At 34.7% G+C, this 24354-nt stretch overlaps 1 protein-coding gene, 1 long non-coding RNA gene and 23 other non-coding genes across 25 annotated transcripts; 12 read left to right on the plus strand and 13 right to left on the minus strand.

Moving 5' to 3' along the window:
- Positions 1 to 57: 57 nt before the first annotated feature.
- Positions 58 to 130, plus strand: Trnar-ccu (transfer RNA arginine (anticodon CCU)). The gene has a single exon. It is a non-coding gene; the product is annotated as a tRNA-Arg (tRNA).
- A 509-nt stretch (positions 131 to 639) lies between these two features.
- On the minus strand, positions 640 to 758 carry LOC139504625 (5S ribosomal RNA). The gene has a single exon (XR_011659321.1). It is a non-coding gene; the product is annotated as a 5S ribosomal RNA (ribosomal RNA).
- A 307-nt stretch (positions 759 to 1065) lies between these two features.
- On the plus strand, positions 1066 to 1138 carry Trnar-ccu (transfer RNA arginine (anticodon CCU)). Its single transcript has one exon. It is a non-coding gene; the product is annotated as a tRNA-Arg (tRNA).
- A 509-nt stretch (positions 1139 to 1647) lies between these two features.
- LOC139504633 (5S ribosomal RNA) lies at positions 1648 to 1766 on the minus strand. The gene has a single exon (XR_011659328.1). It is a non-coding gene; the product is annotated as a 5S ribosomal RNA (ribosomal RNA).
- A 306-nt stretch (positions 1767 to 2072) lies between these two features.
- Positions 2073 to 2145, plus strand: Trnar-ccu (transfer RNA arginine (anticodon CCU)). Its single transcript has one exon. It is a non-coding gene; the product is annotated as a tRNA-Arg (tRNA).
- Positions 2146 to 2654: 509 nt separating this feature from the next.
- Positions 2655 to 2773, minus strand: LOC139504634 (5S ribosomal RNA). Its single transcript, XR_011659329.1, has one exon. It is a non-coding gene; the product is annotated as a 5S ribosomal RNA (ribosomal RNA).
- Positions 2774 to 3079: 306 nt separating this feature from the next.
- Trnar-ccu (transfer RNA arginine (anticodon CCU)) lies at positions 3080 to 3152 on the plus strand. Its single transcript has one exon. It is a non-coding gene; the product is annotated as a tRNA-Arg (tRNA).
- Positions 3153 to 3661: 509 nt separating this feature from the next.
- Positions 3662 to 3780, minus strand: LOC139504635 (5S ribosomal RNA). The gene has a single exon (XR_011659330.1). It is a non-coding gene; the product is annotated as a 5S ribosomal RNA (ribosomal RNA).
- Positions 3781 to 4086: 306 nt separating this feature from the next.
- Positions 4087 to 4159, plus strand: Trnar-ccu (transfer RNA arginine (anticodon CCU)). The gene has a single exon. It is a non-coding gene; the product is annotated as a tRNA-Arg (tRNA).
- Positions 4160 to 4668: 509 nt separating this feature from the next.
- LOC139504636 (5S ribosomal RNA) lies at positions 4669 to 4787 on the minus strand. The gene has a single exon (XR_011659331.1). It is a non-coding gene; the product is annotated as a 5S ribosomal RNA (ribosomal RNA).
- Positions 4788 to 5093: 306 nt separating this feature from the next.
- On the plus strand, positions 5094 to 5166 carry Trnar-ccu (transfer RNA arginine (anticodon CCU)). Its single transcript has one exon. It is a non-coding gene; the product is annotated as a tRNA-Arg (tRNA).
- A 509-nt stretch (positions 5167 to 5675) lies between these two features.
- On the minus strand, positions 5676 to 5794 carry LOC139504627 (5S ribosomal RNA). The gene has a single exon (XR_011659322.1). It is a non-coding gene; the product is annotated as a 5S ribosomal RNA (ribosomal RNA).
- Positions 5795 to 6100: 306 nt separating this feature from the next.
- Positions 6101 to 6173, plus strand: Trnar-ccu (transfer RNA arginine (anticodon CCU)). The gene has a single exon. It is a non-coding gene; the product is annotated as a tRNA-Arg (tRNA).
- Positions 6174 to 6681: 508 nt separating this feature from the next.
- LOC139504628 (5S ribosomal RNA) lies at positions 6682 to 6800 on the minus strand. The gene has a single exon (XR_011659323.1). It is a non-coding gene; the product is annotated as a 5S ribosomal RNA (ribosomal RNA).
- A 306-nt stretch (positions 6801 to 7106) lies between these two features.
- Positions 7107 to 7179, plus strand: Trnar-ccu (transfer RNA arginine (anticodon CCU)). Its single transcript has one exon. It is a non-coding gene; the product is annotated as a tRNA-Arg (tRNA).
- Positions 7180 to 7688: 509 nt separating this feature from the next.
- LOC139504629 (5S ribosomal RNA) lies at positions 7689 to 7807 on the minus strand. The gene has a single exon (XR_011659324.1). It is a non-coding gene; the product is annotated as a 5S ribosomal RNA (ribosomal RNA).
- Positions 7808 to 8113: 306 nt separating this feature from the next.
- Trnar-ccu (transfer RNA arginine (anticodon CCU)) lies at positions 8114 to 8186 on the plus strand. The gene has a single exon. It is a non-coding gene; the product is annotated as a tRNA-Arg (tRNA).
- Positions 8187 to 8695: 509 nt separating this feature from the next.
- LOC139504630 (5S ribosomal RNA) lies at positions 8696 to 8814 on the minus strand. Its single transcript, XR_011659325.1, has one exon. It is a non-coding gene; the product is annotated as a 5S ribosomal RNA (ribosomal RNA).
- A 306-nt stretch (positions 8815 to 9120) lies between these two features.
- Trnar-ccu (transfer RNA arginine (anticodon CCU)) lies at positions 9121 to 9193 on the plus strand. The gene has a single exon. It is a non-coding gene; the product is annotated as a tRNA-Arg (tRNA).
- A 509-nt stretch (positions 9194 to 9702) lies between these two features.
- On the minus strand, positions 9703 to 9821 carry LOC139504631 (5S ribosomal RNA). The gene has a single exon (XR_011659326.1). It is a non-coding gene; the product is annotated as a 5S ribosomal RNA (ribosomal RNA).
- Positions 9822 to 10127: 306 nt separating this feature from the next.
- Positions 10128 to 10200, plus strand: Trnar-ccu (transfer RNA arginine (anticodon CCU)). The gene has a single exon. It is a non-coding gene; the product is annotated as a tRNA-Arg (tRNA).
- A 509-nt stretch (positions 10201 to 10709) lies between these two features.
- On the minus strand, positions 10710 to 10828 carry LOC139504632 (5S ribosomal RNA). Its single transcript, XR_011659327.1, has one exon. It is a non-coding gene; the product is annotated as a 5S ribosomal RNA (ribosomal RNA).
- A 306-nt stretch (positions 10829 to 11134) lies between these two features.
- Trnar-ccu (transfer RNA arginine (anticodon CCU)) lies at positions 11135 to 11207 on the plus strand. The gene has a single exon. It is a non-coding gene; the product is annotated as a tRNA-Arg (tRNA).
- Positions 11208 to 14158: 2951 nt separating this feature from the next.
- Positions 14159 to 18914, minus strand: LOC139504624 (uncharacterized). The gene is made up of 2 exons (XR_011659320.1): positions 18740 to 18914; positions 14159 to 17953 (listed from the first exon to the last, which is right to left on the minus strand). It is a non-coding gene; the product is annotated as an uncharacterized lncRNA (long non-coding RNA).
- Positions 18915 to 19636: 722 nt separating this feature from the next.
- On the minus strand, positions 19637 to 24348 carry LOC139504623 (phosphoenolpyruvate phosphomutase-like). Its single transcript, XM_071294673.1, has 4 exons — positions 24142 to 24348; positions 23587 to 23687; positions 23202 to 23319; positions 19637 to 19728 (listed from the first exon to the last, which is right to left on the minus strand). Exons 1-4 carry the CDS (start codon positions 24248 to 24250, stop codon positions 19637 to 19639), a joined length of 420 nt encoding a protein of 139 aa, XP_071150774.1. The 5' UTR covers positions 24251 to 24348.
- Positions 24349 to 24354: the final 6 nt, after the last annotated feature.

A 24354-nucleotide genomic window follows, 5' to 3' on the forward strand; every position in this document is an offset into this window, starting at 1 on the left:
AATTTACAGAAACGACGTCCACGAATTACATGGGTATTAAAATGCACAACTACATACGCCTCCGTGGCCCAATGGATAAGGCACCGGCCTCCTAAGCCGGGGATTGCGGGTTCGAGTCCCGTCGGAGGTAGACAATTTTTACTAGCGTTACAACATATTCTGCCTAAATGCACTTTTTCACAAAGATCCGTTGAAAAAAATGCTGTTATTGTAGCTACATAACGGCATTTGAAATTAATTTTGTGCTTCGAAAGACTTACCAAACATGCAGCCATAACCTTTCAGCGTCCTCGAATTCACCCTAGCGTCGCTATGACAATATTCGACAATGGAGAGGATCGACGTACTTCCTTGTGAAGTCAGACTTCAGTCAAAGCGCAAATTAACGATTGTAAACTGAAAATTTCGTGTTTTTTCCTAATTTGACAAATTTACCGGTAAAGTTATATTCGTTCGTTACGACTTGTAGTGACTTAGGAATTCGTCTGTCGACCTTTTTATAACAGTTTTATCAAGGTAAATATGAACATGCCGCGGGACAAAATAAAATGAAGGTCCCGGGAAAATGAAAATAAGAGGACAGGTGAAGGAGCTAGAAGAAGATATATAGGAACACACAGAGAAAATTATAAAAAGGAATGTCTACAACACCCGGTATTCCCAGGCGGTCACCCATCCAAGTACTAACCGAGCTCGACGCTGCTTAACTGCGGTGATCGGACGAGAACCGGTGTTTTCAGCGTGATATGGTCGTAGACACTAAGGTGAGCAAAATAAAGGAATATAAAGCTAAGAAACGCGGGAAGTATATATATGGAATCATCACTTTGATATTGAAATAGAAACTGTTTTCGACATGAGATTTTTTATACAGAAAACTTATGAAACGGATGAAATTTATACAGATATGAGATCAATCGATGAAATACAGTTTGCCATTTGTAGTTTCTGTCCTCCATAATTTCAATTTTCAAGTTCACTAGAAAGTTGATTTCAAGGATATGTGCGAATTTACAGAAACGACGTCCACGAATTACATGGGTATTAAAATGCACAACTACATACGCCTCCGTGGCCCAATGGATAAGGCACCGGCCTCCTAAGCCGGGGATTGCGGGTTCGAGTCCCGTCGGAGGTAGACAATTTTTACTAGCGTTACAACATATTCTGCCTAAATGCACTTTTTCACAAAGATCCGTTGAAAAAAATGCTGTTATTGTAGCTACATAACGGCATTTGAAATTAATTTTGTGCTTCGAAAGACTTACCAAACATGCAGCCATAACCTTTCAGCGTCCTCGAATTCACCCTAGCGTCGCTATGACAATATTCGACAATGGAGAGGATCGACGTACTTCCTTGTGAAGTCAGACTTCAGTCAAAGCGCAAATTAACGATTGTAAACTGAAAATTTCGTGTTTTTTCCTAATTTGACAAATTTACCGGTAAAGTTATATTCGTTCGTTACGACTTGTAGTGACTTAGGAATTCGTCTGTCGACCTTTTTATAACAGTTTTATCAAGGTAAATATGAACATGCCGCGGGACAAAATAAAATGAAGGTCCCGGGAAAATGAAAATAAGAGGACAGGTGAAGGAGCTAGAAGAAGATATATAGGAACACACAGAGAAAATTATAAAAAGGAATGTCTACAACACCCGGTATTCCCAGGCGGTCACCCATCCAAGTACTAACCGAGCTCGACGCTGCTTAACTGCGGTGATCGGACGAGAACCGGTGTTTTCAGCGTGATATGGTCGTAGACACTAAGGTGAGCAAAATAAAGGAATATAAAGCTAAGAAACGCGGGAAGTATATATATGGAATCATCACTTTGATATTGAAATAGAAACTGTTTTCGACATGAGATTTTTATACAGAAAACTTATGAAACGGATGAAATTTATACAGATATGAGATCAATCGATGAAATACAGTTTGCCATTTGTAGTTTCTGTCCTCCATAATTTCAATTTTCAAGTTCACTAGAAAGTTGATTTCAAGGATATGTGCGAATTTACAGAAACGACGTCCACGAATTACATGGGTATTAAAATGCACAACTACATACGCCTCCGTGGCCCAATGGATAAGGCACCGGCCTCCTAAGCCGGGGATTGCGGGTTCGAGTCCCGTCGGAGGTAGACAATTTTTACTAGCGTTACAACATATTCTGCCTAAATGCACTTTTTCACAAAGATCCGTTGAAAAAAATGCTGTTATTGTAGCTACATAACGGCATTTGAAATTAATTTTGTGCTTCGAAAGACTTACCAAACATGCAGCCATAACCTTTCAGCGTCCTCGAATTCACCCTAGCGTCGCTATGACAATATTCGACAATGGAGAGGATCGACGTACTTCCTTGTGAAGTCAGACTTCAGTCAAAGCGCAAATTAACGATTGTAAACTGAAAATTTCGTGTTTTTTCCTAATTTGACAAATTTACCGGTAAAGTTATATTCGTTCGTTACGACTTGTAGTGACTTAGGAATTCGTCTGTCGACCTTTTTATAACAGTTTTATCAAGGTAAATATGAACATGCCGCGGGACAAAATAAAATGAAGGTCCCGGGAAAATGAAAATAAGAGGACAGGTGAAGGAGCTAGAAGAAGATATATAGGAACACACAGAGAAAATTATAAAAAGGAATGTCTACAACACCCGGTATTCCCAGGCGGTCACCCATCCAAGTACTAACCGAGCTCGACGCTGCTTAACTGCGGTGATCGGACGAGAACCGGTGTTTTCAGCGTGATATGGTCGTAGACACTAAGGTGAGCAAAATAAAGGAATATAAAGCTAAGAAACGCGGGAAGTATATATATGGAATCATCACTTTGATATTGAAATAGAAACTGTTTTCGACATGAGATTTTTATACAGAAAACTTATGAAACGGATGAAATTTATACAGATATGAGATCAATCGATGAAATACAGTTTGCCATTTGTAGTTTCTGTCCTCCATAATTTCAATTTTCAAGTTCACTAGAAAGTTGATTTCAAGGATATGTGCGAATTTACAGAAACGACGTCCACGAATTACATGGGTATTAAAATGCACAACTACATACGCCTCCGTGGCCCAATGGATAAGGCACCGGCCTCCTAAGCCGGGGATTGCGGGTTCGAGTCCCGTCGGAGGTAGACAATTTTTACTAGCGTTACAACATATTCTGCCTAAATGCACTTTTTCACAAAGATCCGTTGAAAAAAATGCTGTTATTGTAGCTACATAACGGCATTTGAAATTAATTTTGTGCTTCGAAAGACTTACCAAACATGCAGCCATAACCTTTCAGCGTCCTCGAATTCACCCTAGCGTCGCTATGACAATATTCGACAATGGAGAGGATCGACGTACTTCCTTGTGAAGTCAGACTTCAGTCAAAGCGCAAATTAACGATTGTAAACTGAAAATTTCGTGTTTTTTCCTAATTTGACAAATTTACCGGTAAAGTTATATTCGTTCGTTACGACTTGTAGTGACTTAGGAATTCGTCTGTCGACCTTTTTATAACAGTTTTATCAAGGTAAATATGAACATGCCGCGGGACAAAATAAAATGAAGGTCCCGGGAAAATGAAAATAAGAGGACAGGTGAAGGAGCTAGAAGAAGATATATAGGAACACACAGAGAAAATTATAAAAAGGAATGTCTACAACACCCGGTATTCCCAGGCGGTCACCCATCCAAGTACTAACCGAGCTCGACGCTGCTTAACTGCGGTGATCGGACGAGAACCGGTGTTTTCAGCGTGATATGGTCGTAGACACTAAGGTGAGCAAAATAAAGGAATATAAAGCTAAGAAACGCGGGAAGTATATATATGGAATCATCACTTTGATATTGAAATAGAAACTGTTTTCGACATGAGATTTTTATACAGAAAACTTATGAAACGGATGAAATTTATACAGATATGAGATCAATCGATGAAATACAGTTTGCCATTTGTAGTTTCTGTCCTCCATAATTTCAATTTTCAAGTTCACTAGAAAGTTGATTTCAAGGATATGTGCGAATTTACAGAAACGACGTCCACGAATTACATGGGTATTAAAATGCACAACTACATACGCCTCCGTGGCCCAATGGATAAGGCACCGGCCTCCTAAGCCGGGGATTGCGGGTTCGAGTCCCGTCGGAGGTAGACAATTTTTACTAGCGTTACAACATATTCTGCCTAAATGCACTTTTTCACAAAGATCCGTTGAAAAAAATGCTGTTATTGTAGCTACATAACGGCATTTGAAATTAATTTTGTGCTTCGAAAGACTTACCAAACATGCAGCCATAACCTTTCAGCGTCCTCGAATTCACCCTAGCGTCGCTATGACAATATTCGACAATGGAGAGGATCGACGTACTTCCTTGTGAAGTCAGACTTCAGTCAAAGCGCAAATTAACGATTGTAAACTGAAAATTTCGTGTTTTTTCCTAATTTGACAAATTTACCGGTAAAGTTATATTCGTTCGTTACGACTTGTAGTGACTTAGGAATTCGTCTGTCGACCTTTTTATAACAGTTTTATCAAGGTAAATATGAACATGCCGCGGGACAAAATAAAATGAAGGTCCCGGGAAAATGAAAATAAGAGGACAGGTGAAGGAGCTAGAAGAAGATATATAGGAACACACAGAGAAAATTATAAAAAGGAATGTCTACAACACCCGGTATTCCCAGGCGGTCACCCATCCAAGTACTAACCGAGCTCGACGCTGCTTAACTGCGGTGATCGGACGAGAACCGGTGTTTTCAGCGTGATATGGTCGTAGACACTAAGGTGAGCAAAATAAAGGAATATAAAGCTAAGAAACGCGGGAAGTATATATATGGAATCATCACTTTGATATTGAAATAGAAACTGTTTTCGACATGAGATTTTTATACAGAAAACTTATGAAACGGATGAAATTTATACAGATATGAGATCAATCGATGAAATACAGTTTGCCATTTGTAGTTTCTGTCCTCCATAATTTCAATTTTCAAGTTCACTAGAAAGTTGATTTCAAGGATATGTGCGAATTTACAGAAACGACGTCCACGAATTACATGGGTATTAAAATGCACAACTACATACGCCTCCGTGGCCCAATGGATAAGGCACCGGCCTCCTAAGCCGGGGATTGCGGGTTCGAGTCCCGTCGGAGGTAGACAATTTTTACTAGCGTTACAACATATTCTGCCTAAATGCACTTTTTCACAAAGATCCGTTGAAAAAAATGCTGTTATTGTAGCTACATAACGGCATTTGAAATTAATTTTGTGCTTCGAAAGACTTACCAAACATGCAGCCATAACCTTTCAGCGTCCTCGAATTCACCCTAGCGTCGCTATGACAATATTCGACAATGGAGAGGATCGACGTACTTCCTTGTGAAGTCAGACTTCAGTCAAAGCGCAAATTAACGATTGTAAACTGAAAATTTCGTGTTTTTTCCTAATTTGACAAATTTACCGGTAAAGTTATATTCGTTCGTTACGACTTGTAGTGACTTAGGAATTCGTCTGTCGACCTTTTTATAACAGTTTTATCAAGGTAAATATGAACATGCCGCGGGACAAAATAAAATGAAGGTCCCGGGAAAATGAAAATAAGAGGACAGGTGAAGGAGCTAGAAGAAGATATATAGGAACACACAGAGAAAATTATAAAAAGGAATGTCTACAACACCCGGTATTCCCAGGCGGTCACCCATCCAAGTACTAACCGAGCTCGACGCTGCTTAACTGCGGTGATCGGACGAGAACCGGTGTTTTCAGCGTGATATGGTCGTAGACACTAAGGTGAGCAAAATAAAGGAATATAAAGCTAAGAAACGCGGGAAGTATATATATGGAATCATCACTTTGATATTGAAATAGAAACTGTTTTCGACATGAGATTTTTATACAGAAAACTTATGAAACGGATGAAATTTATACAGATATGAGATCAATCGATGAAATACAGTTTGCCATTTGTAGTTTCTGTCCTCCATAATTTCAATTTTCAAGTTCACTAGAAAGTTGATTTCAAGGATATGTGCGAATTTACAGAAACGACGTCCACGAATTACATGGGTATTAAAATGCACAACTACATACGCCTCCGTGGCCCAATGGATAAGGCACCGGCCTCCTAAGCCGGGGATTGCGGGTTCGAGTCCCGTCGGAGGTAGACAATTTTTACTAGCGTTACAACATATTCTGCCTAAATGCACTTTTTCACAAAGATCCGTTGAAAAAAATGCTGTTATTGTAGCTACATAACGGCATTTGAAATTAATTTTGTGCTTCGAAAGACTTACCAAACATGCAGCCATAACCTTTCAGCGTCCTCGAATTCACCCTAGCGTCGCTATGACAATATTCGACAATGGAGAGGATCGACGTACTTCCTTGTGAAGTCAGACTTCAGTCAAAGCGCAAATTAACGATTGTAAACTGAAAATTTCGTGTTTTTTCCTAATTTGACAAATTTACCGGTAAAGTTATATTCGTTCGTTACGACTTGTAGTGACTTAGGAATTCGTCTGTCGACCTTTTTATAACAGTTTTATCAAGGTAAATATGAACATGCCGCGGGACAAAATAAAATGAAGGTCCGGGAAAATGAAAATAAGAGGACAGGTGAAGGAGCTAGAAGAAGATATATAGGAACACACAGAGAAAATTATAAAAAGGAATGTCTACAACACCCGGTATTCCCAGGCGGTCACCCATCCAAGTACTAACCGAGCTCGACGCTGCTTAACTGCGGTGATCGGACGAGAACCGGTGTTTTCAGCGTGATATGGTCGTAGACACTAAGGTGAGCAAAATAAAGGAATATAAAGCTAAGAAACGCGGGAAGTATATATATGGAATCATCACTTTGATATTGAAATAGAAACTGTTTTCGACATGAGATTTTTATACAGAAAACTTATGAAACGGATGAAATTTATACAGATATGAGATCAATCGATGAAATACAGTTTGCCATTTGTAGTTTCTGTCCTCCATAATTTCAATTTTCAAGTTCACTAGAAAGTTGATTTCAAGGATATGTGCGAATTTACAGAAACGACGTCCACGAATTACATGGGTATTAAAATGCACAACTACATACGCCTCCGTGGCCCAATGGATAAGGCACCGGCCTCCTAAGCCGGGGATTGCGGGTTCGAGTCCCGTCGGAGGTAGACAATTTTTACTAGCGTTACAACATATTCTGCCTAAATGCACTTTTTCACAAAGATCCGTTGAAAAAAATGCTGTTATTGTAGCTACATAACGGCATTTGAAATTAATTTTGTGCTTCGAAAGACTTACCAAACATGCAGCCATAACCTTTCAGCGTCCTCGAATTCACCCTAGCGTCGCTATGACAATATTCGACAATGGAGAGGATCGACGTACTTCCTTGTGAAGTCAGACTTCAGTCAAAGCGCAAATTAACGATTGTAAACTGAAAATTTCGTGTTTTTTCCTAATTTGACAAATTTACCGGTAAAGTTATATTCGTTCGTTACGACTTGTAGTGACTTAGGAATTCGTCTGTCGACCTTTTTATAACAGTTTTATCAAGGTAAATATGAACATGCCGCGGGACAAAATAAAATGAAGGTCCCGGGAAAATGAAAATAAGAGGACAGGTGAAGGAGCTAGAAGAAGATATATAGGAACACACAGAGAAAATTATAAAAAGGAATGTCTACAACACCCGGTATTCCCAGGCGGTCACCCATCCAAGTACTAACCGAGCTCGACGCTGCTTAACTGCGGTGATCGGACGAGAACCGGTGTTTTCAGCGTGATATGGTCGTAGACACTAAGGTGAGCAAAATAAAGGAATATAAAGCTAAGAAACGCGGGAAGTATATATATGGAATCATCACTTTGATATTGAAATAGAAACTGTTTTCGACATGAGATTTTTATACAGAAAACTTATGAAACGGATGAAATTTATACAGATATGAGATCAATCGATGAAATACAGTTTGCCATTTGTAGTTTCTGTCCTCCATAATTTCAATTTTCAAGTTCACTAGAAAGTTGATTTCAAGGATATGTGCGAATTTACAGAAACGACGTCCACGAATTACATGGGTATTAAAATGCACAACTACATACGCCTCCGTGGCCCAATGGATAAGGCACCGGCCTCCTAAGCCGGGGATTGCGGGTTCGAGTCCCGTCGGAGGTAGACAATTTTTACTAGCGTTACAACATATTCTGCCTAAATGCACTTTTTCACAAAGATCCGTTGAAAAAAATGCTGTTATTGTAGCTACATAACGGCATTTGAAATTAATTTTGTGCTTCGAAAGACTTACCAAACATGCAGCCATAACCTTTCAGCGTCCTCGAATTCACCCTAGCGTCGCTATGACAATATTCGACAATGGAGAGGATCGACGTACTTCCTTGTGAAGTCAGACTTCAGTCAAAGCGCAAATTAACGATTGTAAACTGAAAATTTCGTGTTTTTTCCTAATTTGACAAATTTACCGGTAAAGTTATATTCGTTCGTTACGACTTGTAGTGACTTAGGAATTCGTCTGTCGACCTTTTTATAACAGTTTTATCAAGGTAAATATGAACATGCCGCGGGACAAAATAAAATGAAGGTCCCGGGAAAATGAAAATAAGAGGACAGGTGAAGGAGCTAGAAGAAGATATATAGGAACACACAGAGAAAATTATAAAAAGGAATGTCTACAACACCCGGTATTCCCAGGCGGTCACCCATCCAAGTACTAACCGAGCTCGACGCTGCTTAACTGCGGTGATCGGACGAGAACCGGTGTTTTCAGCGTGATATGGTCGTAGACACTAAGGTGAGCAAAATAAAGGAATATAAAGCTAAGAAACGCGGGAAGTATATATATGGAATCATCACTTTGATATTGAAATAGAAACTGTTTTCGACATGAGATTTTTATACAGAAAACTTATGAAACGGATGAAATTTATACAGATATGAGATCAATCGATGAAATACAGTTTGCCATTTGTAGTTTCTGTCCTCCATAATTTCAATTTTCAAGTTCACTAGAAAGTTGATTTCAAGGATATGTGCGAATTTACAGAAACGACGTCCACGAATTACATGGGTATTAAAATGCACAACTACATACGCCTCCGTGGCCCAATGGATAAGGCACCGGCCTCCTAAGCCGGGGATTGCGGGTTCGAGTCCCGTCGGAGGTAGACAATTTTTACTAGCGTTACAACATATTCTGCCTAAATGCACTTTTTCACAAAGATCCGTTGAAAAAAATGCTGTTATTGTAGCTACATAACGGCATTTGAAATTAATTTTGTGCTTCGAAAGACTTACCAAACATGCAGCCATAACCTTTCAGCGTCCTCGAATTCACCCTAGCGTCGCTATGACAATATTCGACAATGGAGAGGATCGACGTACTTCCTTGTGAAGTCAGACTTCAGTCAAAGCGCAAATTAACGATTGTAAACTGAAAATTTCGTGTTTTTTCCTAATTTGACAAATTTACCGGTAAAGTTATATTCGTTCGTTACGACTTGTAGTGACTTAGGAATTCGTCTGTCGACCTTTTTATAACAGTTTTATCAAGGTAAATATGAACATGCCGCGGGACAAAATAAAATGAAGGTCCCGGGAAAATGAAAATAAGAGGACAGGTGAAGGAGCTAGAAGAAGATATATAGGAACACACAGAGAAAATTATAAAAAGGAATGTCTACAACACCCGGTATTCCCAGGCGGTCACCCATCCAAGTACTAACCGAGCTCGACGCTGCTTAACTGCGGTGATCGGACGAGAACCGGTGTTTTCAGCGTGATATGGTCGTAGACACTAAGGTGAGCAAAATAAAGGAATATAAAGCTAAGAAACGCGGGAAGTATATATATGGAATCATCACTTTGATATTGAAATAGAAACTGTTTTCGACATGAGATTTTTATACAGAAAACTTATGAAACGGATGAAATTTATACAGATATGAGATCAATCGATGAAATACAGTTTGCCATTTGTAGTTTCTGTCCTCCATAATTTCAATTTTCAAGTTCACTAGAAAGTTGATTTCAAGGATATGTGCGAATTTACAGAAACGACGTCCACGAATTACATGGGTATTAAAATGCACAACTACATACGCCTCCGTGGCCCAATGGATAAGGCACCGGCCTCCTAAGCCGGGGATTGCGGGTTCGAGTCCCGTCGGAGGTAGACAATTTTTACTAGCGTTACAACATATTCTGCCTAAATGCACTTTTTCACAAAGATCCGTTGAAAAAAATGCTGTTATTGTAGCTACATAACGGCATTTGAAATTAATTTTGTGCTTCGAAAGACTTACCAAACATGCAGCCATAACCTTTCAGCGTCCTCGAATTCACCCTAGCGTCGCTATGACAATATTCGACAATGGAGAGGATCGACGTACTTCCTTGTGAAGTCAGACTTCAGTCAAAGCGCAAATTAACGATTGTAAACTGAAAATTTCGTGTTTTTTCCTAATTTGACAAATTTACCGGTAAAGTTATATTCGTTCGTTACGACTTGTAGTGACTTAGGAATTCGTCTGTCGACCTTTTTATAACAGTTTTATCAAGGTAAATATGAACATGCCGCGGGACAAAATAAAATGAAGGTCCCGGGAAAATGAAAATAAGAGGACAGGTGAAGGAGCTAGAAGAAGATATATAGGAACACACAGAGAAAATTATAAAAAGGAATGTCTACAACACCCGGTATTCCCAGGCGGTCACCCATCCAAGTACTAACCGAGCTCGACGCTGCTTAACTGCGGTGATCGGACGAGAACCGGTGTTTTCAGCGTGATATGGTCGTAGACACTAAGGTGAGCAAAATAAAGGAATATAAAGCTAAGAAACGCGGGAAGTATATATATGGAATCATCACTTTGATATTGAAATAGAAACTGTTTTCGACATGAGATTTTTATACAGAAAACTTATGAAACGGATGAAATTTATACAGATATGAGATCAATCGATGAAATACAGTTTGCCATTTGTAGTTTCTGTCCTCCATAATTTCAATTTTCAAGTTCACTAGAAAGTTGATTTCAAGGATATGTGCGAATTTACAGAAACGACGTCCACGAATTACATGGGTATTAAAATGCACAACTACATACGCCTCCGTGGCCCAATGGATAAGGCACCGGCCTCCTAAGCCGGGGATTGCGGGTTCGAGTCCCGTCGGAGGTAGACAATTTTTACTAGCGTTACAACATATTCTGCCTAAATGCACTTTTTCACAAAGATCCGTTGAAAAAAATGCTGTTATTGTAGCTACATAACGGCATTTGAAATTAATTTTGTGCTTCGAAAGACTTACCAAACATGCAGCCATAACCTTTCAGCGTCCTCGAATTCACCCTAGCGTCGCTATGACAATATTCGACAATGGAGAGGATCGACGTACTTCCTTGTGAAGTCAGACTTCAGTCAAAGCGCAAATTAACGATTGTAAACTGAAAATTTCGTGTTTTTTTCCTAATTTGACAAATTTACCGGTAAAGTTATATTCGTTCGTTACGACTTGTAGTGACTTAGGAATTCGTCTGTCGACCTTTTTATAACAGTTTTATCAAGGTAAATATGAACATGCCGCGGGACAAAATAAAATGAAGGTCCCGGGAAAATGAAAATAAGAGGACAGGTGAAGGAGCTAGAAGAAGATATATAGGAACACACAGAGAAAATTATAAAAAGGAATGTCTACAACACCCGGTATTCCCAGGCGGTCGACTTATAGTGACTCAAGTTTGATATTGAAAATAGTAACTGTTTTCGACATGAGAACTTATGTCAATTTTCCCGTTTTCCGCTAGAGGTGTTTATTTACGTTCCTCTCACCTTAACTGCAGCGAAGTGATCCGATAGAAATCCCAGTATTTTCTATTTTTACTTTGGGAAATACCACTAGTATATTTTACGAAACTATGTAAAGCATCTATTAACTGGTATTTGTTACGAAACTGTTGATGACATTCCGTGAGTATTTAACGAGTTGAAATGGAATTTTACCATATAGTTGGCAGTAGAAACCTTTTAATAAGCCAAAAGATAGTTAGAAAGATAACAAATTGACAAAAAAAAACGATTAAAAGATAACAGACACAAAATATAAATCAATTGTTTTATAAACAATTGTCAAATGGATTTCCCCTCCGAAACATGATTGATAAATGATTTTTATATTACTTTATTGATTCAATCAATCATGTTAATTAAACACGGGGTCTTTTGAATCAAGCTATGCGATCTTAAACAAATGAGACGGAAACATGCATGCTTTGTATATATATATATTTTTTTTTTTAACAAAATACCAAAACAAAAAAAACACAAACTTCCGTCTTCTCTTATACTTTAGTTACTTACCAGTCTTTCAAACCTCGAAGGGTAAAACATGTCATACCATTTAAATTTTTATAAAATACTAAGAAGTCTAAAACTGCCCTTTTTTTATTTTTGAAAAAATTATATTTGCCAAATGATCATTGTACTTTTGCTTTGGGTATATGATCTTTCACACGATATCACACTCCTATCAACTTTTCCCCGAATATGACATTAACGAAGCAGTACTTAGTATTATGACAGGTTTTGTACTTGCATGATCATCACAATGAGTACCAGAAGTGGAGCAAGATTATGCTACTCTTCCAGGGTACCGAGATTACCACTGATTTTGTCGGTATTCTTCAGCTCTGTCTTTGGTTTCCCATGTTGTGTTTTTAGTTTTTTCCAAGGCATTGTTAGTTTGTGTGCGTCATATGAGCTTGAAATTCCGATATCACCCGCCTCTCTTTTATAATTGACTAATTATATCGCAATTTCAATCCAATCCAAATGACAATTTTATTTTACCTATATAATGCATATTTACAGACAACTTGAGTTACACAATTGAACTCAATGATAGATGACATAGTTTATAATCCTAACGACCAATTCACAAAACAGAGAAGCAAACATCCTTAACAAATCTATGTGTGACGGAAATAGCAGTCAATTAATTTTGCATGATGTTTAGTATACAACTGACTTAAGTGCAAACCAGCTTGAAGTTATTTTGAATTCTTTAACCATTGCTACACCATTTGAAAAGTAATACAAATATCTCTCTTTCCATAAATAACTTAGGTGGAAGACCTTTCCCACAAATTACAAGCAAAGTATAAACTTCTTACCTTTATATTGACTAATACCAGAGACATATAATATTATATATGTCTCTGCAAATACTTAAAGAAACAACTGTAACAGTGACACAAGAGTGGACACACTAAAATGTCTCGCCTTCTTTACTAACCATTGATTTTATGTTGATAGTCCTTAATATAAAGCTTTATACAAGAATCACATAAAATTAACATGATCCACGAAAATGAGGTCAAAGTCAAATAAACCAAGAGAAATACATGCACACCCTACAATCATTCAATACAGAGGTGGATTTAGGGGGGGGCCTTGGGGCCCGGGCCCCCCTTTTTGGGAAAAAAATTGGTTGCTTATATAGGGAATCATTGAAGCGTGACTGGAGCGGGCCCCCTCTTAGGTCAGTCAGTGGGCCCCGCTTATGAAAATTTCTGGATCCGCCACTGCAATACACCAAATGTCGTTGACTATTGCCTAAATAGTATATGAGAAACAAACTTGACCATTAAAACTTCAAAAAAACTAGACCAATGAACAATGAAAATAAGGTCAAGATCAGATGATACCTGCCAGACCTATACTCCTAATACAATCCTTCCATACAACAAATATAGTTGAACTATTGCTTATAGTTTGAAAAAAACCCAGACCAAAACACATAACTTCAACACTGAGCAATGAACCGTGAAAATGAAGTCAAGGTCAAATAAAACCTGTGAGACTGACATACACTAAATATATTTGACCTATTGCAATCATTCCAATTGTATTAGAAAAAAATGCCATAACACAAAAACCTTCATTACATAAGGCATCTATACACAAAGTATGAAGCATCAAGGTCTTCCATCTTCTAAAATATAAAGCTTATAAGAAGCTAGCTAGCTAACTAATGTAGCCGCCAGATCACTATCTCTATGTCAAGCTTTTTGCGACAAAAGTAAAAAAAACAAAAAAAAACTGTTTAAATGATAAAGAAATAAAACTAGCTATTTATTTATCCCTCAATTTATTTGGATTTCATTAAATATTTAATCACAATTACATTTTCAAATTATTCTAAATTGATAAACAAATGAATAATTTCAACTACCTATCATTTCCCAATTAAATTTAAAATTACAATAAGAATTCTGATAATATGCACTAATAAGTTTTTTTTTCCGAATTAAACGATATTGAAGAATCAGAATAGTGAATGGAAACATGGACATATGGAATGTGTTAAAAAGCCAGACCAAAGAGAAGAACACATGGGACTTAAATGCAGCAAGAAAATTCTACACCTAGAGGTGTGCTTCAGCTGGACCCTAAACTATAATGTATATTAGTTAAGCAAAATGGGGGGATACTTAACATGCAACATATTGATGAACCAAAATTTAAATTTAAAAAAAAACAAACACAGAAAACAACAAAGTTTCTGAGTCCTGAGTCTTTTTTTTTTAAATACTGGTTCATTTGTTTGGTTGTGAGTTTAGTGAGGCTTCTATTTCCCTCTAGTTTACATTTATAGTTTAGGGGCCAGCTGAAGCCAACCTCAAGTTGAGGGATTTCTTGCTGCATTGAAAACCCATTGTTGCTTTTTTGGACACATTCCCTGCTTTAAATCTCTATCAAAATTAAATCATTTATCTGTTACAATTCTTCTTCTTAAGAACAGGATTGAAAAACAAAACATGACTGCAGAATTTTTAGTATGTGGAATTAAAATGATCTGAAATTCACCAAAGAAAAGAATCAAATTACATTTAATTAAGCTAAATTAAAATTGTGTGTGCGTCTCCATTTTTTAACAGCAAATTGAAATTCACTAGACTTTGATACTTTGCACTGTATAAATGAAATTTGCTTTACATAGGTGTCTGATGTGGAAAATTAAGGTTTGGTCTTAATAAGAAATTGCAATCACAATATTTGGTAATTCTTCATGGATAAACCTGTTAATAGTTAGTAAACAGTTATCAAAGGTACCAGAAAGTTGACCACGTTTTAAACAAACATATAACCATATCTTTTATGTTTTAAGCATAATTGATGAAAATGTTCTTGATAATAAAAAAAGATTCACACACAAAACTTACTAAATTACTAACCTATTACTTAGCATAAAAAAGCACTCAGTGTATAATATAAATCTATGAGATTTCATTCTGCTCTGTGATTTAAAACAGACATTGTAAAACAGAGATTCGTAGACATTACAGACCTAAAGTAAAGGCAGATCTTTTAGTAAAAAATATTACTAATATAAATTAATGAAATCACAGTAGCACTACACAATGTATATTAAAAACTAATAATAGTTTTAAAAAAGTCCAATACAGATTTCAAAAGTTAATGAGAAAATACAGGTTTAACAGATAGTTGGTTGGACAATCTTCTGTAAACTTCAGTTTTTGTTTAATAAAAACATTAACCAATCAAAATGTTATCAAATATTCTGAGAGACCTTAAAACAAAAATTATGTTTTCCTAAGACTAATACTTATATATTATATATTTTTGTATGTATGCTACTGAAAAAATTTAGTATCCAAATGCATGTTTTATTTATAATAAATATGCATCAGTAAATGTCTATCAAAGAAGATAAATAAGGAATGCTTTCATACACATACATGTTATTCAAAAGAGATACATATGAACAAAATTAATACTGAACTTATAATACATCACAAAGGAAAATGATCATGATTTGAAAAGAAGTCGTCAATGAAACGGGAAAATGATTAAATACCGGTACTCAGGGATCAACAATAAACATTGTCTCCCTTTTAAATGTCTGAAAATTGACATTCTAAGCTGCCTTAAACTTGGTCAAAACTCCCTCATACACCATACATGTAGACATTTATTTTAAATAACTTGTTATCCAAGAAAATATTGTTTTTTTAATTATAAAAAAATGTACTGATAAATAGGTAACATTTGTAATATTCTTATCAGATAAATTTCCCAACCTTTAGGATTGAAATCAAAACATATAATTTCCAATATTTTTAAATAAAAAGAATATTAAACAATTGTCTTCTTTGACGTCATACTAATTATTTTTGATTGTCTATAGTAATGATTGATTGATGTTTAACACCATTTTTAGCACTATTGGCTTTTCATGGCAGTCAGTTTTTATTGGTGGAGGAAGCCAGAGTGCCTTGAGAGGAACTACAACCTATGGCAGGAAAACTGATAATCCTTGTCAATTAAGATAGATTGGAATTGAACACATGTAGGGTTTAAACTCTCAACCTCAGTGTTGACAGGCTTGTGATACAGTAGTTAAACTACTTAGACCACTTGGACATTGTTGTCATAATGAAATTTTGGTCAGTCAGTTTATAATATATTCAGACAACAATTACTTTATTTTAGTAATATGTTACATTTTAATTTTTTTTAAAACATGAAAGCTATGAAAAACTGAATGTTTAATTTGAATTTACACAATACAACCACATAGTAATACTTATACCATAATACCAACATCTTTGTCAACTTTTTACAAATAACCCATTTGTGTCATTTAAAAATTATAAATTACAATGTTCCCTAATGTAAAATTTACATTTAATAATCAAACATCCTATTACAAAACAACGAAATTTTGTTTCTAAATTATTGACTAACAAAATATTTCCCACAATTTAAATACCTTTCACTAAAAATGGCACAATAAACAACCTGTAAAAATCAAGATTGGTTTGTTGACAAAATTTATAACAAGAAATATGGCATGTATCATTAGATAAAATCATCTTAATATGATTAACATAGTTTCCCACTAAACTTAGAGATATGGTCTACCAAAATCACAATTATTATCATACTTTCAAAAAAAAAATTAAGTGTTTTTTTTATTTATAATAAATATAGTATATAGATATAAAAAGATGTGGTATGAGTGCCAATTAGACAACTCTCCATCCAAGTCACAATTTATAAAAGAAAACAATTATAGGTCTTCAACAGGGAGTTATATGCATAGTATAATTTAAACAAATTTATTTTATTTCTTGTTAATAAAAAAAATGTTGACCTTTGAACTTTAACAATTGTGGATTGATTGATTGATAAGGTTTGATTTTCAACATCTATGCATGGTGACAATTTCAAGTTATTTAAAGTTTTAAAGTTCTAAATATTAAATTATTTTCTCAAATATATTATTTAATGCAGAATAAGAATATAAAGCATGGATTCTGGTCCAAAAACAAAATTTTACAATATTTCAAAAAGCTCACATTATAATAAACATGTGAAATGTGTATCAAGTTGATGTAACCATAACTTTGTGGTAAACTACTTAAACTTAAAAGTTTATACACGATATGCATGATTAGAATGTTCAGTGAATTGTGACATCTCGGTCAAAACCCTAACAAGTTGTATAAAATTATTCATATATAGCCATTAAATAAATATAAAGTCCTTATATGAAATAAATACTATCTTATATATTGCTTGAAGTATAAGTATATAAAAAAAAGTATATTTTAGACCATATCCCTTAAAAATATACAAAAAATACCAAAGTTTAAAACAACAAATTTAATACATGTATGCTCTATTGGTTAATAACAATTAATACCAGAATAAAATCACCGGTGCAGATACTTTGCTGCTTAGTAATACCTTAAAGGCTAATTAATTTGCAAGTGAAATATCTAAAGAACACATTTTTTAGCACCATGATTTCTTGTTTAATTTTTTGGTAGATATTTGTCTTCAGCTTGGACTAATTCATCATCTCTTTGTAACCTGAATATTTCTTTCACACTAACAATCTAAAATAAAAAAAATTTTGTTTAATAATATATTTTATAATATAAATTACACTGAATACTACTGTTATGATTGAAATTCAAAATTCATCAACTTTAAAACTTGTGAATGAAATCCATGGGACACAGATAATGTCTCAACTTGCAATATAACTTTTGAAAGGGGCATAACTCAAGAACTGTAAAAGTGACACAACCCAAATTTGAACTTGATCTGTGTATTATGGTAATTTGTATTGTGTTTAAGTTTTATAACATTTGGTTGAGGCAAACAAAGTTGATTGGACTTCGACTTCCTCAAAAACTACCTTGACAATATACTTAAACCTGAAGCTGGACAGACGAATGAACGAATGGAGAAAAAAACATAATGCTCTTAAGTGGGGCATAAAAACACTGTAATGGTTAAGGATATGTCTATTAAATCATATGTTAAGATAAAGACAGCATTATGGAGTGACTGGTCCTTAGTTCTCACCCTACTTAAACTGTCTCAAGAAAGCATTTTGTGTTCAAGTGCGAAAAGTTGTAATGAGGGTTTTACTCATTGTCAGGTTTACCAAACCTTAAAATAGGTATCATCTACTTGTTAACAAAGCAGCAGCCTTTAGAAATATACGCCACAAAGACATAATATTAAGACATTATAATTTGAGTTTGTACTTTTGGCATGTTTGGTGACAAATCTTACTGTAGATTTTAAGCTAGTTTACTAGCAAGTTGAAAAAAATTATTGAGTGGGCCTGTCAAAAGAATAGGTGATATACCATTAGGATGAGCAATAGTTACCTTATCTTCTACATTAACTAACGATTGATCATCATAGATCTGTTTGGTTGTTTGTTGGATAGCACTGACAGAAGCTCTAAGGTTATGATTGGCCCATATTACCATAGAAACACCCATATCACGGAAATGGTCTGTTGGTGTTTTGTAGTATTTTGTTGGTACAATCACTACAGGTCCCTGAAACAAAAGGTTAGTTCTATAGTAAAGCAATGAACTGAAACATTTTTATCTGTAAGATTTGTAGTCTATATGGTAGGAACTGGTCTATTCCCAATCCCTTTCCTCGAAGATGTCACTATGATAAACCCAAAGTTTTTGAAACAATAATTTCGTTTTTTCTTATAGAAGCTAACAAAACAAAATCAGGAGCAAATTACCCCCCTCCCCCCCCAAAAAAAAACAAATAAAAAAACCAATTGCAATGAAAAGACCAAAAATTATTTCTGTAACAAATACATTTCTTGACCGTAATACCAATCTGCAATTTCAATAAAACAGGTTTCATTTATTAAAGCTCATGTCTAAAAATTCTAGGTTTCCAGATCCCTGATCAAAACTCTAGTAATAAAATTTTGGAAGTTAAATTTAATGTCTCATATGATTGTTCTCTTTTTTTGGTTCTAAAATAATGATTTCATCATTTACAGATGAATAGAACATGTAAAAGGAGCTGCTGGGTATTGTAAAATAAGGACTGCACCCACCAACACAAATTAATCACTATATATCTTTCAAGAATACTTTGAACAGTAGAAATAATTACCACCTCTTACAAAATTTTGGAATATTTTTGGATACCAGGTTAGGATAATTTCCAAGTAACCTCTCTATAACATTTAATGATTTATTTAGCCCAATAAATCAGTAACATAATCATACAACAGCAAATCTTATTGATCATAATACAAACTGATTGTTCCAAGCCTTCATAAAGGCCTCTATGTCAGAAGGATCAGCCTTCTTACTGTGCATTAAAATGGCATCTGCACCTATAAAAAAATATCAAATTCTAGAATATAAATTAACAATAAGCCCATCAATGTATGTCAAACAAAACATTACAAACAGTAGAAGTAAAATAGGAACAAATGCCGTGAAAGAACTTTTATTTGTGCTTTGAGCAAAAGTTACATATTTGTGGTGCTAAACTTCATGGATTTTAGCTATATATAGATATTCTATGTATTCTCTAGGTTATATGGGTTTATCTATATGATGATCTTTCCATGTCTTGATTTGGATAACAGTTGTTATGTTTCTTTGGACACTTACATTTGTGGATAAAGTAGTACTATATCCTCCAAGAAAACTACAAAAATTGGCACCCCATGAATAAAAGTACTTTCACAGGGTGCAATCAACAGTTTTTTTCTATGATGTCATATTTTGAGGGACTATGCATAAGTGACCCTTAGTGGTGAACTGATTAATAAAGATACTTGTATAAAACTAGATATCACTGGAATCAGAATGTTCTCTAGTTTCTAATGAAATAAATATAAAGTGTACTTTTATCATATTAAAAAAAATCCATCCAAAGAACATGAGGAAAAAATGCCTAATTTGAACATAAACCAGGTGCTCCGCAGGGCGCAGCTTTATACGACCGCAGAGGTCGAACCCTGAACAGTTGGGGCAAGTATGGACAAAACATTCAAGCGTGATACAGCTCTGAATTTGGATTGTGATAAAATTTTTGACATTACATGGTTTTTTTTTACACAAAAAAAATGTCAAGATTTACAAATCAAAGATTTCTTCAAACTTTTTAAATCTAAAATTAAATAGTTGACACAGCATAGGTTTCTGACACAGAATGAATGTGGTCTAATGAACTTAAAAAGTTTTTTTTTTGCCTTTGAGCAATTCACTATGCTGTTGAATATTAATCCTCTCAAAAAAATGTTTGAATAAATTTTCTTTTTATTTATGAAATCTGAAATGAGAAAAATTTAAACCCCCCCCCCCTTTTTTCACATCCCCGTTTCCCTTTTTCCAAAACTGATATCAATTCAAATTTCTAATGGAGTTTGCAACAATAACTACTCTTTTAAATACATCATAAAATATCAAAATGTAAAAATAAAGTGCTTGTTATCACTGAATGGTAAAGATTGGTTGGTAGTAAAAGTGAATATACATTGTTTATTGTATAAAACAATAAAAAAAACTTCATCAGCAACATTTTATATTGGCAAATTTCCAATGAAGTTATTTACATAAAGTTATTGGCAAATAAAAATAGAAAATGACATCATAGTCATGTCTGGCAAATGTCCAACATACATTATCTAAAAACATTTTAGATAAGATAAGGAAAAAAAGCTTCATCAGCAACATTTTGTATTGGCAAATTTCCAATGAAGTTATTTACATAAAGTTATTGGCAAATAAAAATAGAAAATGACATCATAGTCATGTCTGGCAAATTTCCCATATATATTATCAACTACTATTCTATACAAAGAAAGATAACTTCAATTGAAAATTAATTGCTATTGCACAATATTGTGCAATTAGATATTTCTTGCTATTGTGCAATACTGTGCAATTAAAAATTTCTTGCTATTGCACAATACTTGATATGGAATCCTGATTTGGACCAACTTGAAAACTGGGGCCCATAATCAAAAATCAAAGTACATATTTAGATAAAGCATATCAAATAAGCCCAAGAATTTAATTTTTGTTAAAATCAAACTTTGTTTAATTTTGGCCCTTTGGACCTTAATGTAGACCAATTTGAAAACTGGACCAAAAATTAAGAATCTACATACACAGTTAGATTTGGCATATCAAAGAACCCATTTATTCAATTTTTGATGAAATCAAACAAAGTTTAATTTTGGACCCCCATTTGGACCAACTTGAAAACTAGGCCAATAATTAAAAATCTAAGTACATTTTTAAATTCAGCATATCAAAGAACCCCAAGGATTCAATTTTTGTTAAAATCAAACTAAGTTTAATTTTGGACCCTATGGACCTTAATGTAGACCAATTTGAAAACGGGACCAAAAATTAAGAATCTACATACATAGTTAGATTCGGCATATCAAAGAACCCCAATTATTCAATTTTTGATGAAATCACAATAAGTTCAATTTTGGACCCTTTGGGCCCCTTATTCCTAAACTGTTAGGACCAAAACTTCAAAAATCAATCCCAACCTTCCTTTTGTGGTCATAAACCTTGTGTTAAAATTTCATCAATTTCTATTTACTTATACTAAAGTTATTGTGCGAAAACCAAGATAATGCTTATTTGGGCCCTTTTTTGGCCCTTAATTCCTAAACTGTTGGAACCAAAACTCCCAAAATCAATCCCAACCTTCCTTTTGTGGTCATAAACCTTGTGTCAAAATTTCATAGATTTCTATTCACTTAAACTAAAGTTATAGTGCGAAAACCAAGAAAATGCTTATTTGGGCCCTTTTTGGCCCCCAATTCCTAAAATGTTGGGACCAAAACTCCCAAAATCAATCCCAACCTTCCTTTTGTGGTCATAAACCTTGTGTTTAAATTTCATTGATTTCTATTCACTTTTACTAAAGTTAGAGTGCGAAAACTAAAAGTATTCGGACGACGACGACGACGACGATGACGCCAACGTGATAGCAATATACAACGAAATTTTTTTCAAATTTTGCGGTCGTATAAAAAAACCTTAAATCAGGTCATGTTCATACCCATAAAGACATGCACATTTTTCATAATCAAAACTGTATGAAATTTTTACAAGGCCTTTCAAATAAGTCTTGTTTCAGGGGAAGGTCTCCTGCTCCCAAAAGAGCTACAATGGCTGCAAATAAGTTTTCATTTTTCACTGCCTAAAAACAGGATGTTTACAGTGTTGTCTCCCCTCAAAACATGTTTATTTAATATAACTTTAAAAATTATTTCAATCATTTAACCTGTTTTAATTGAAAGCTAGTTAACTAATGTTTACAATCAAATACAAAAAACATGATACTTTTCACCAATTAAGTAAATAAACATGGGTTTCAAGCCATGGTTATTTTTAGTCGGGGAATAACCCCTAGTTTTTTATATATGAAAGTGTTTAGCACCCACAGTAGTTGAACAGTGAGCATGGTGAGCTCATGCTGTATTTGGTAGACAATAAGCTGTTCAGCATGACTCAAAATATAAGGGTATTCACATTTTAAAGTTGCAGAGAAAAGTGTGATAGAATTTTTTTAGAATATACATTTGTATAAGTATTTTGTAAATAGATGGTTGATGAGCAATTAATTTGAAAATGCATGACATAATGCATAATATGGTCACAAAAAAGTTGATCAACTTTAAAATGCATCACACTGTATAATATGGTCCAGCAACTGAAGCTTGAAACCAACTTTCAAAAAGGTTCTGATTTGTAGTTCCTTAGCATTGAAAATAAAATACATAGTTATTAAAGAATTCTGTTTATGTAATAAATATACCAGCTAGTTTTTTACCTGCATTTCTGTATGCTTCTGCCCTTTTCAGAGCTTCATCTAAACCCCAGCCTGCTATAAAGGCTTCAACTCTAGCCACAATACAGAAATCAGGATCTGTCTGTGAGTCCTTACAAGCCTGAAATTAAGTGTGGTACTAAATATACATATTGTGTAAGTGTCAGACTTAAATTGATCATACTGGTGTTTTGTAATGGTAATTATTGAAATTTTATGTAACATCTTATTCTTCATCATCTTTTTATATGCAAATAAACAGAATCAAATTCTTTTGACAGTGGATTTTTTTTTAATCAGAATAGGTTACAATTCAAGTTTTAATTCAATTGATGAAAACACTTCTAAATTTAAACCTTATGAAAAAATTTATATCCATTTTTATTACCTTGATTTTCAAAGCAAATTCCTCTATATCAGCCAATGGCTGTGCTCTTCCATCATGTAGAGAGTTTGTTTTAGGGAACAGTTTGTCTTCTAAACAGGCACCTTAAACAGATATTCATTATACATTAGTTCATGCTAATCATGCTAATGGAGATTGGAGAGCTAAATTTGTAGCACATGCTTTTCACTTTTTTTTTTAGTTTTTCATATATATATAAGTTAAGTTAAATGCCCCTAAAATTTTGATTTTTAAGTACATGTATATGAAATCTAGTACACCTACACACACAATAAAAGATATCTGACAATAAATGTATTCAAGGTCTTCTTTTTGTTAGTTTAACCAGTTTTTCCATCAGGGCCAATTTGTACAAATTAATCAATCCCAGCCTATTCTTTCCTATGAAAGCAAACATGTTTTAGATTACTTTCATTCATTTCATGAATAAGACAAATTATCAAAGGTGATTTCAACCAAAACTATGTGTCTTTTTTTTTATCCACAACTGGTTACTTGTAAATTATAATCATGTTTTAAAAGTACACATCATTATACCTGCTACTCCTCTATCCTCCAGTTTCCTGACTAGTCGTCTAGCATTATTGAAATTTCCATATCCTGTATCAGCATCCAGTAGGATGGGTACATCTGAAGCATCACTCATAAACTCCAACACTTCTACAACTTGTGTCCACGATGCTTCATTACTATCTCTCACGCCTAGCTGGGCAGATACTGACAATCCACTCCCCCAAATACCCTTAAATC

Source organism: Mytilus edulis, unplaced genomic scaffold (assembly GCF_963676685.1).
Source record: "Mytilus edulis unplaced genomic scaffold, xbMytEdul2.2 SCAFFOLD_1464, whole genome shotgun sequence".
Lineage (NCBI taxonomy): Eukaryota > Metazoa > Mollusca > Bivalvia > Mytilida > Mytilidae > Mytilus > Mytilus edulis.

What these genes read in the sequence shown, in the direction of transcription:
- LOC139504623 (XM_071294673.1), bottom strand. Translation starts at nt 24,250, where the DNA reads ATGAGTGATGCTTCAGATGTACCCATCCTACTGGATGCTGATACAGGA. An exon ending in GGAGGATAGAGGAGTAGCAG is followed by an intron (nt 23,688 to 24,141) that starts GTATAATGATGT and finishes TATCTGTTTAAG; the next exon opens with GTGCCTGTTTAGAAGACAAA. An exon ending in AGAAGCATACAGAAATGCAG is followed by an intron (nt 19,729 to 23,201) that starts GTAAAAAACTAG and finishes ATTTTTTTATAG; the next exon opens with GTGCAGATGCCATTTTAATG.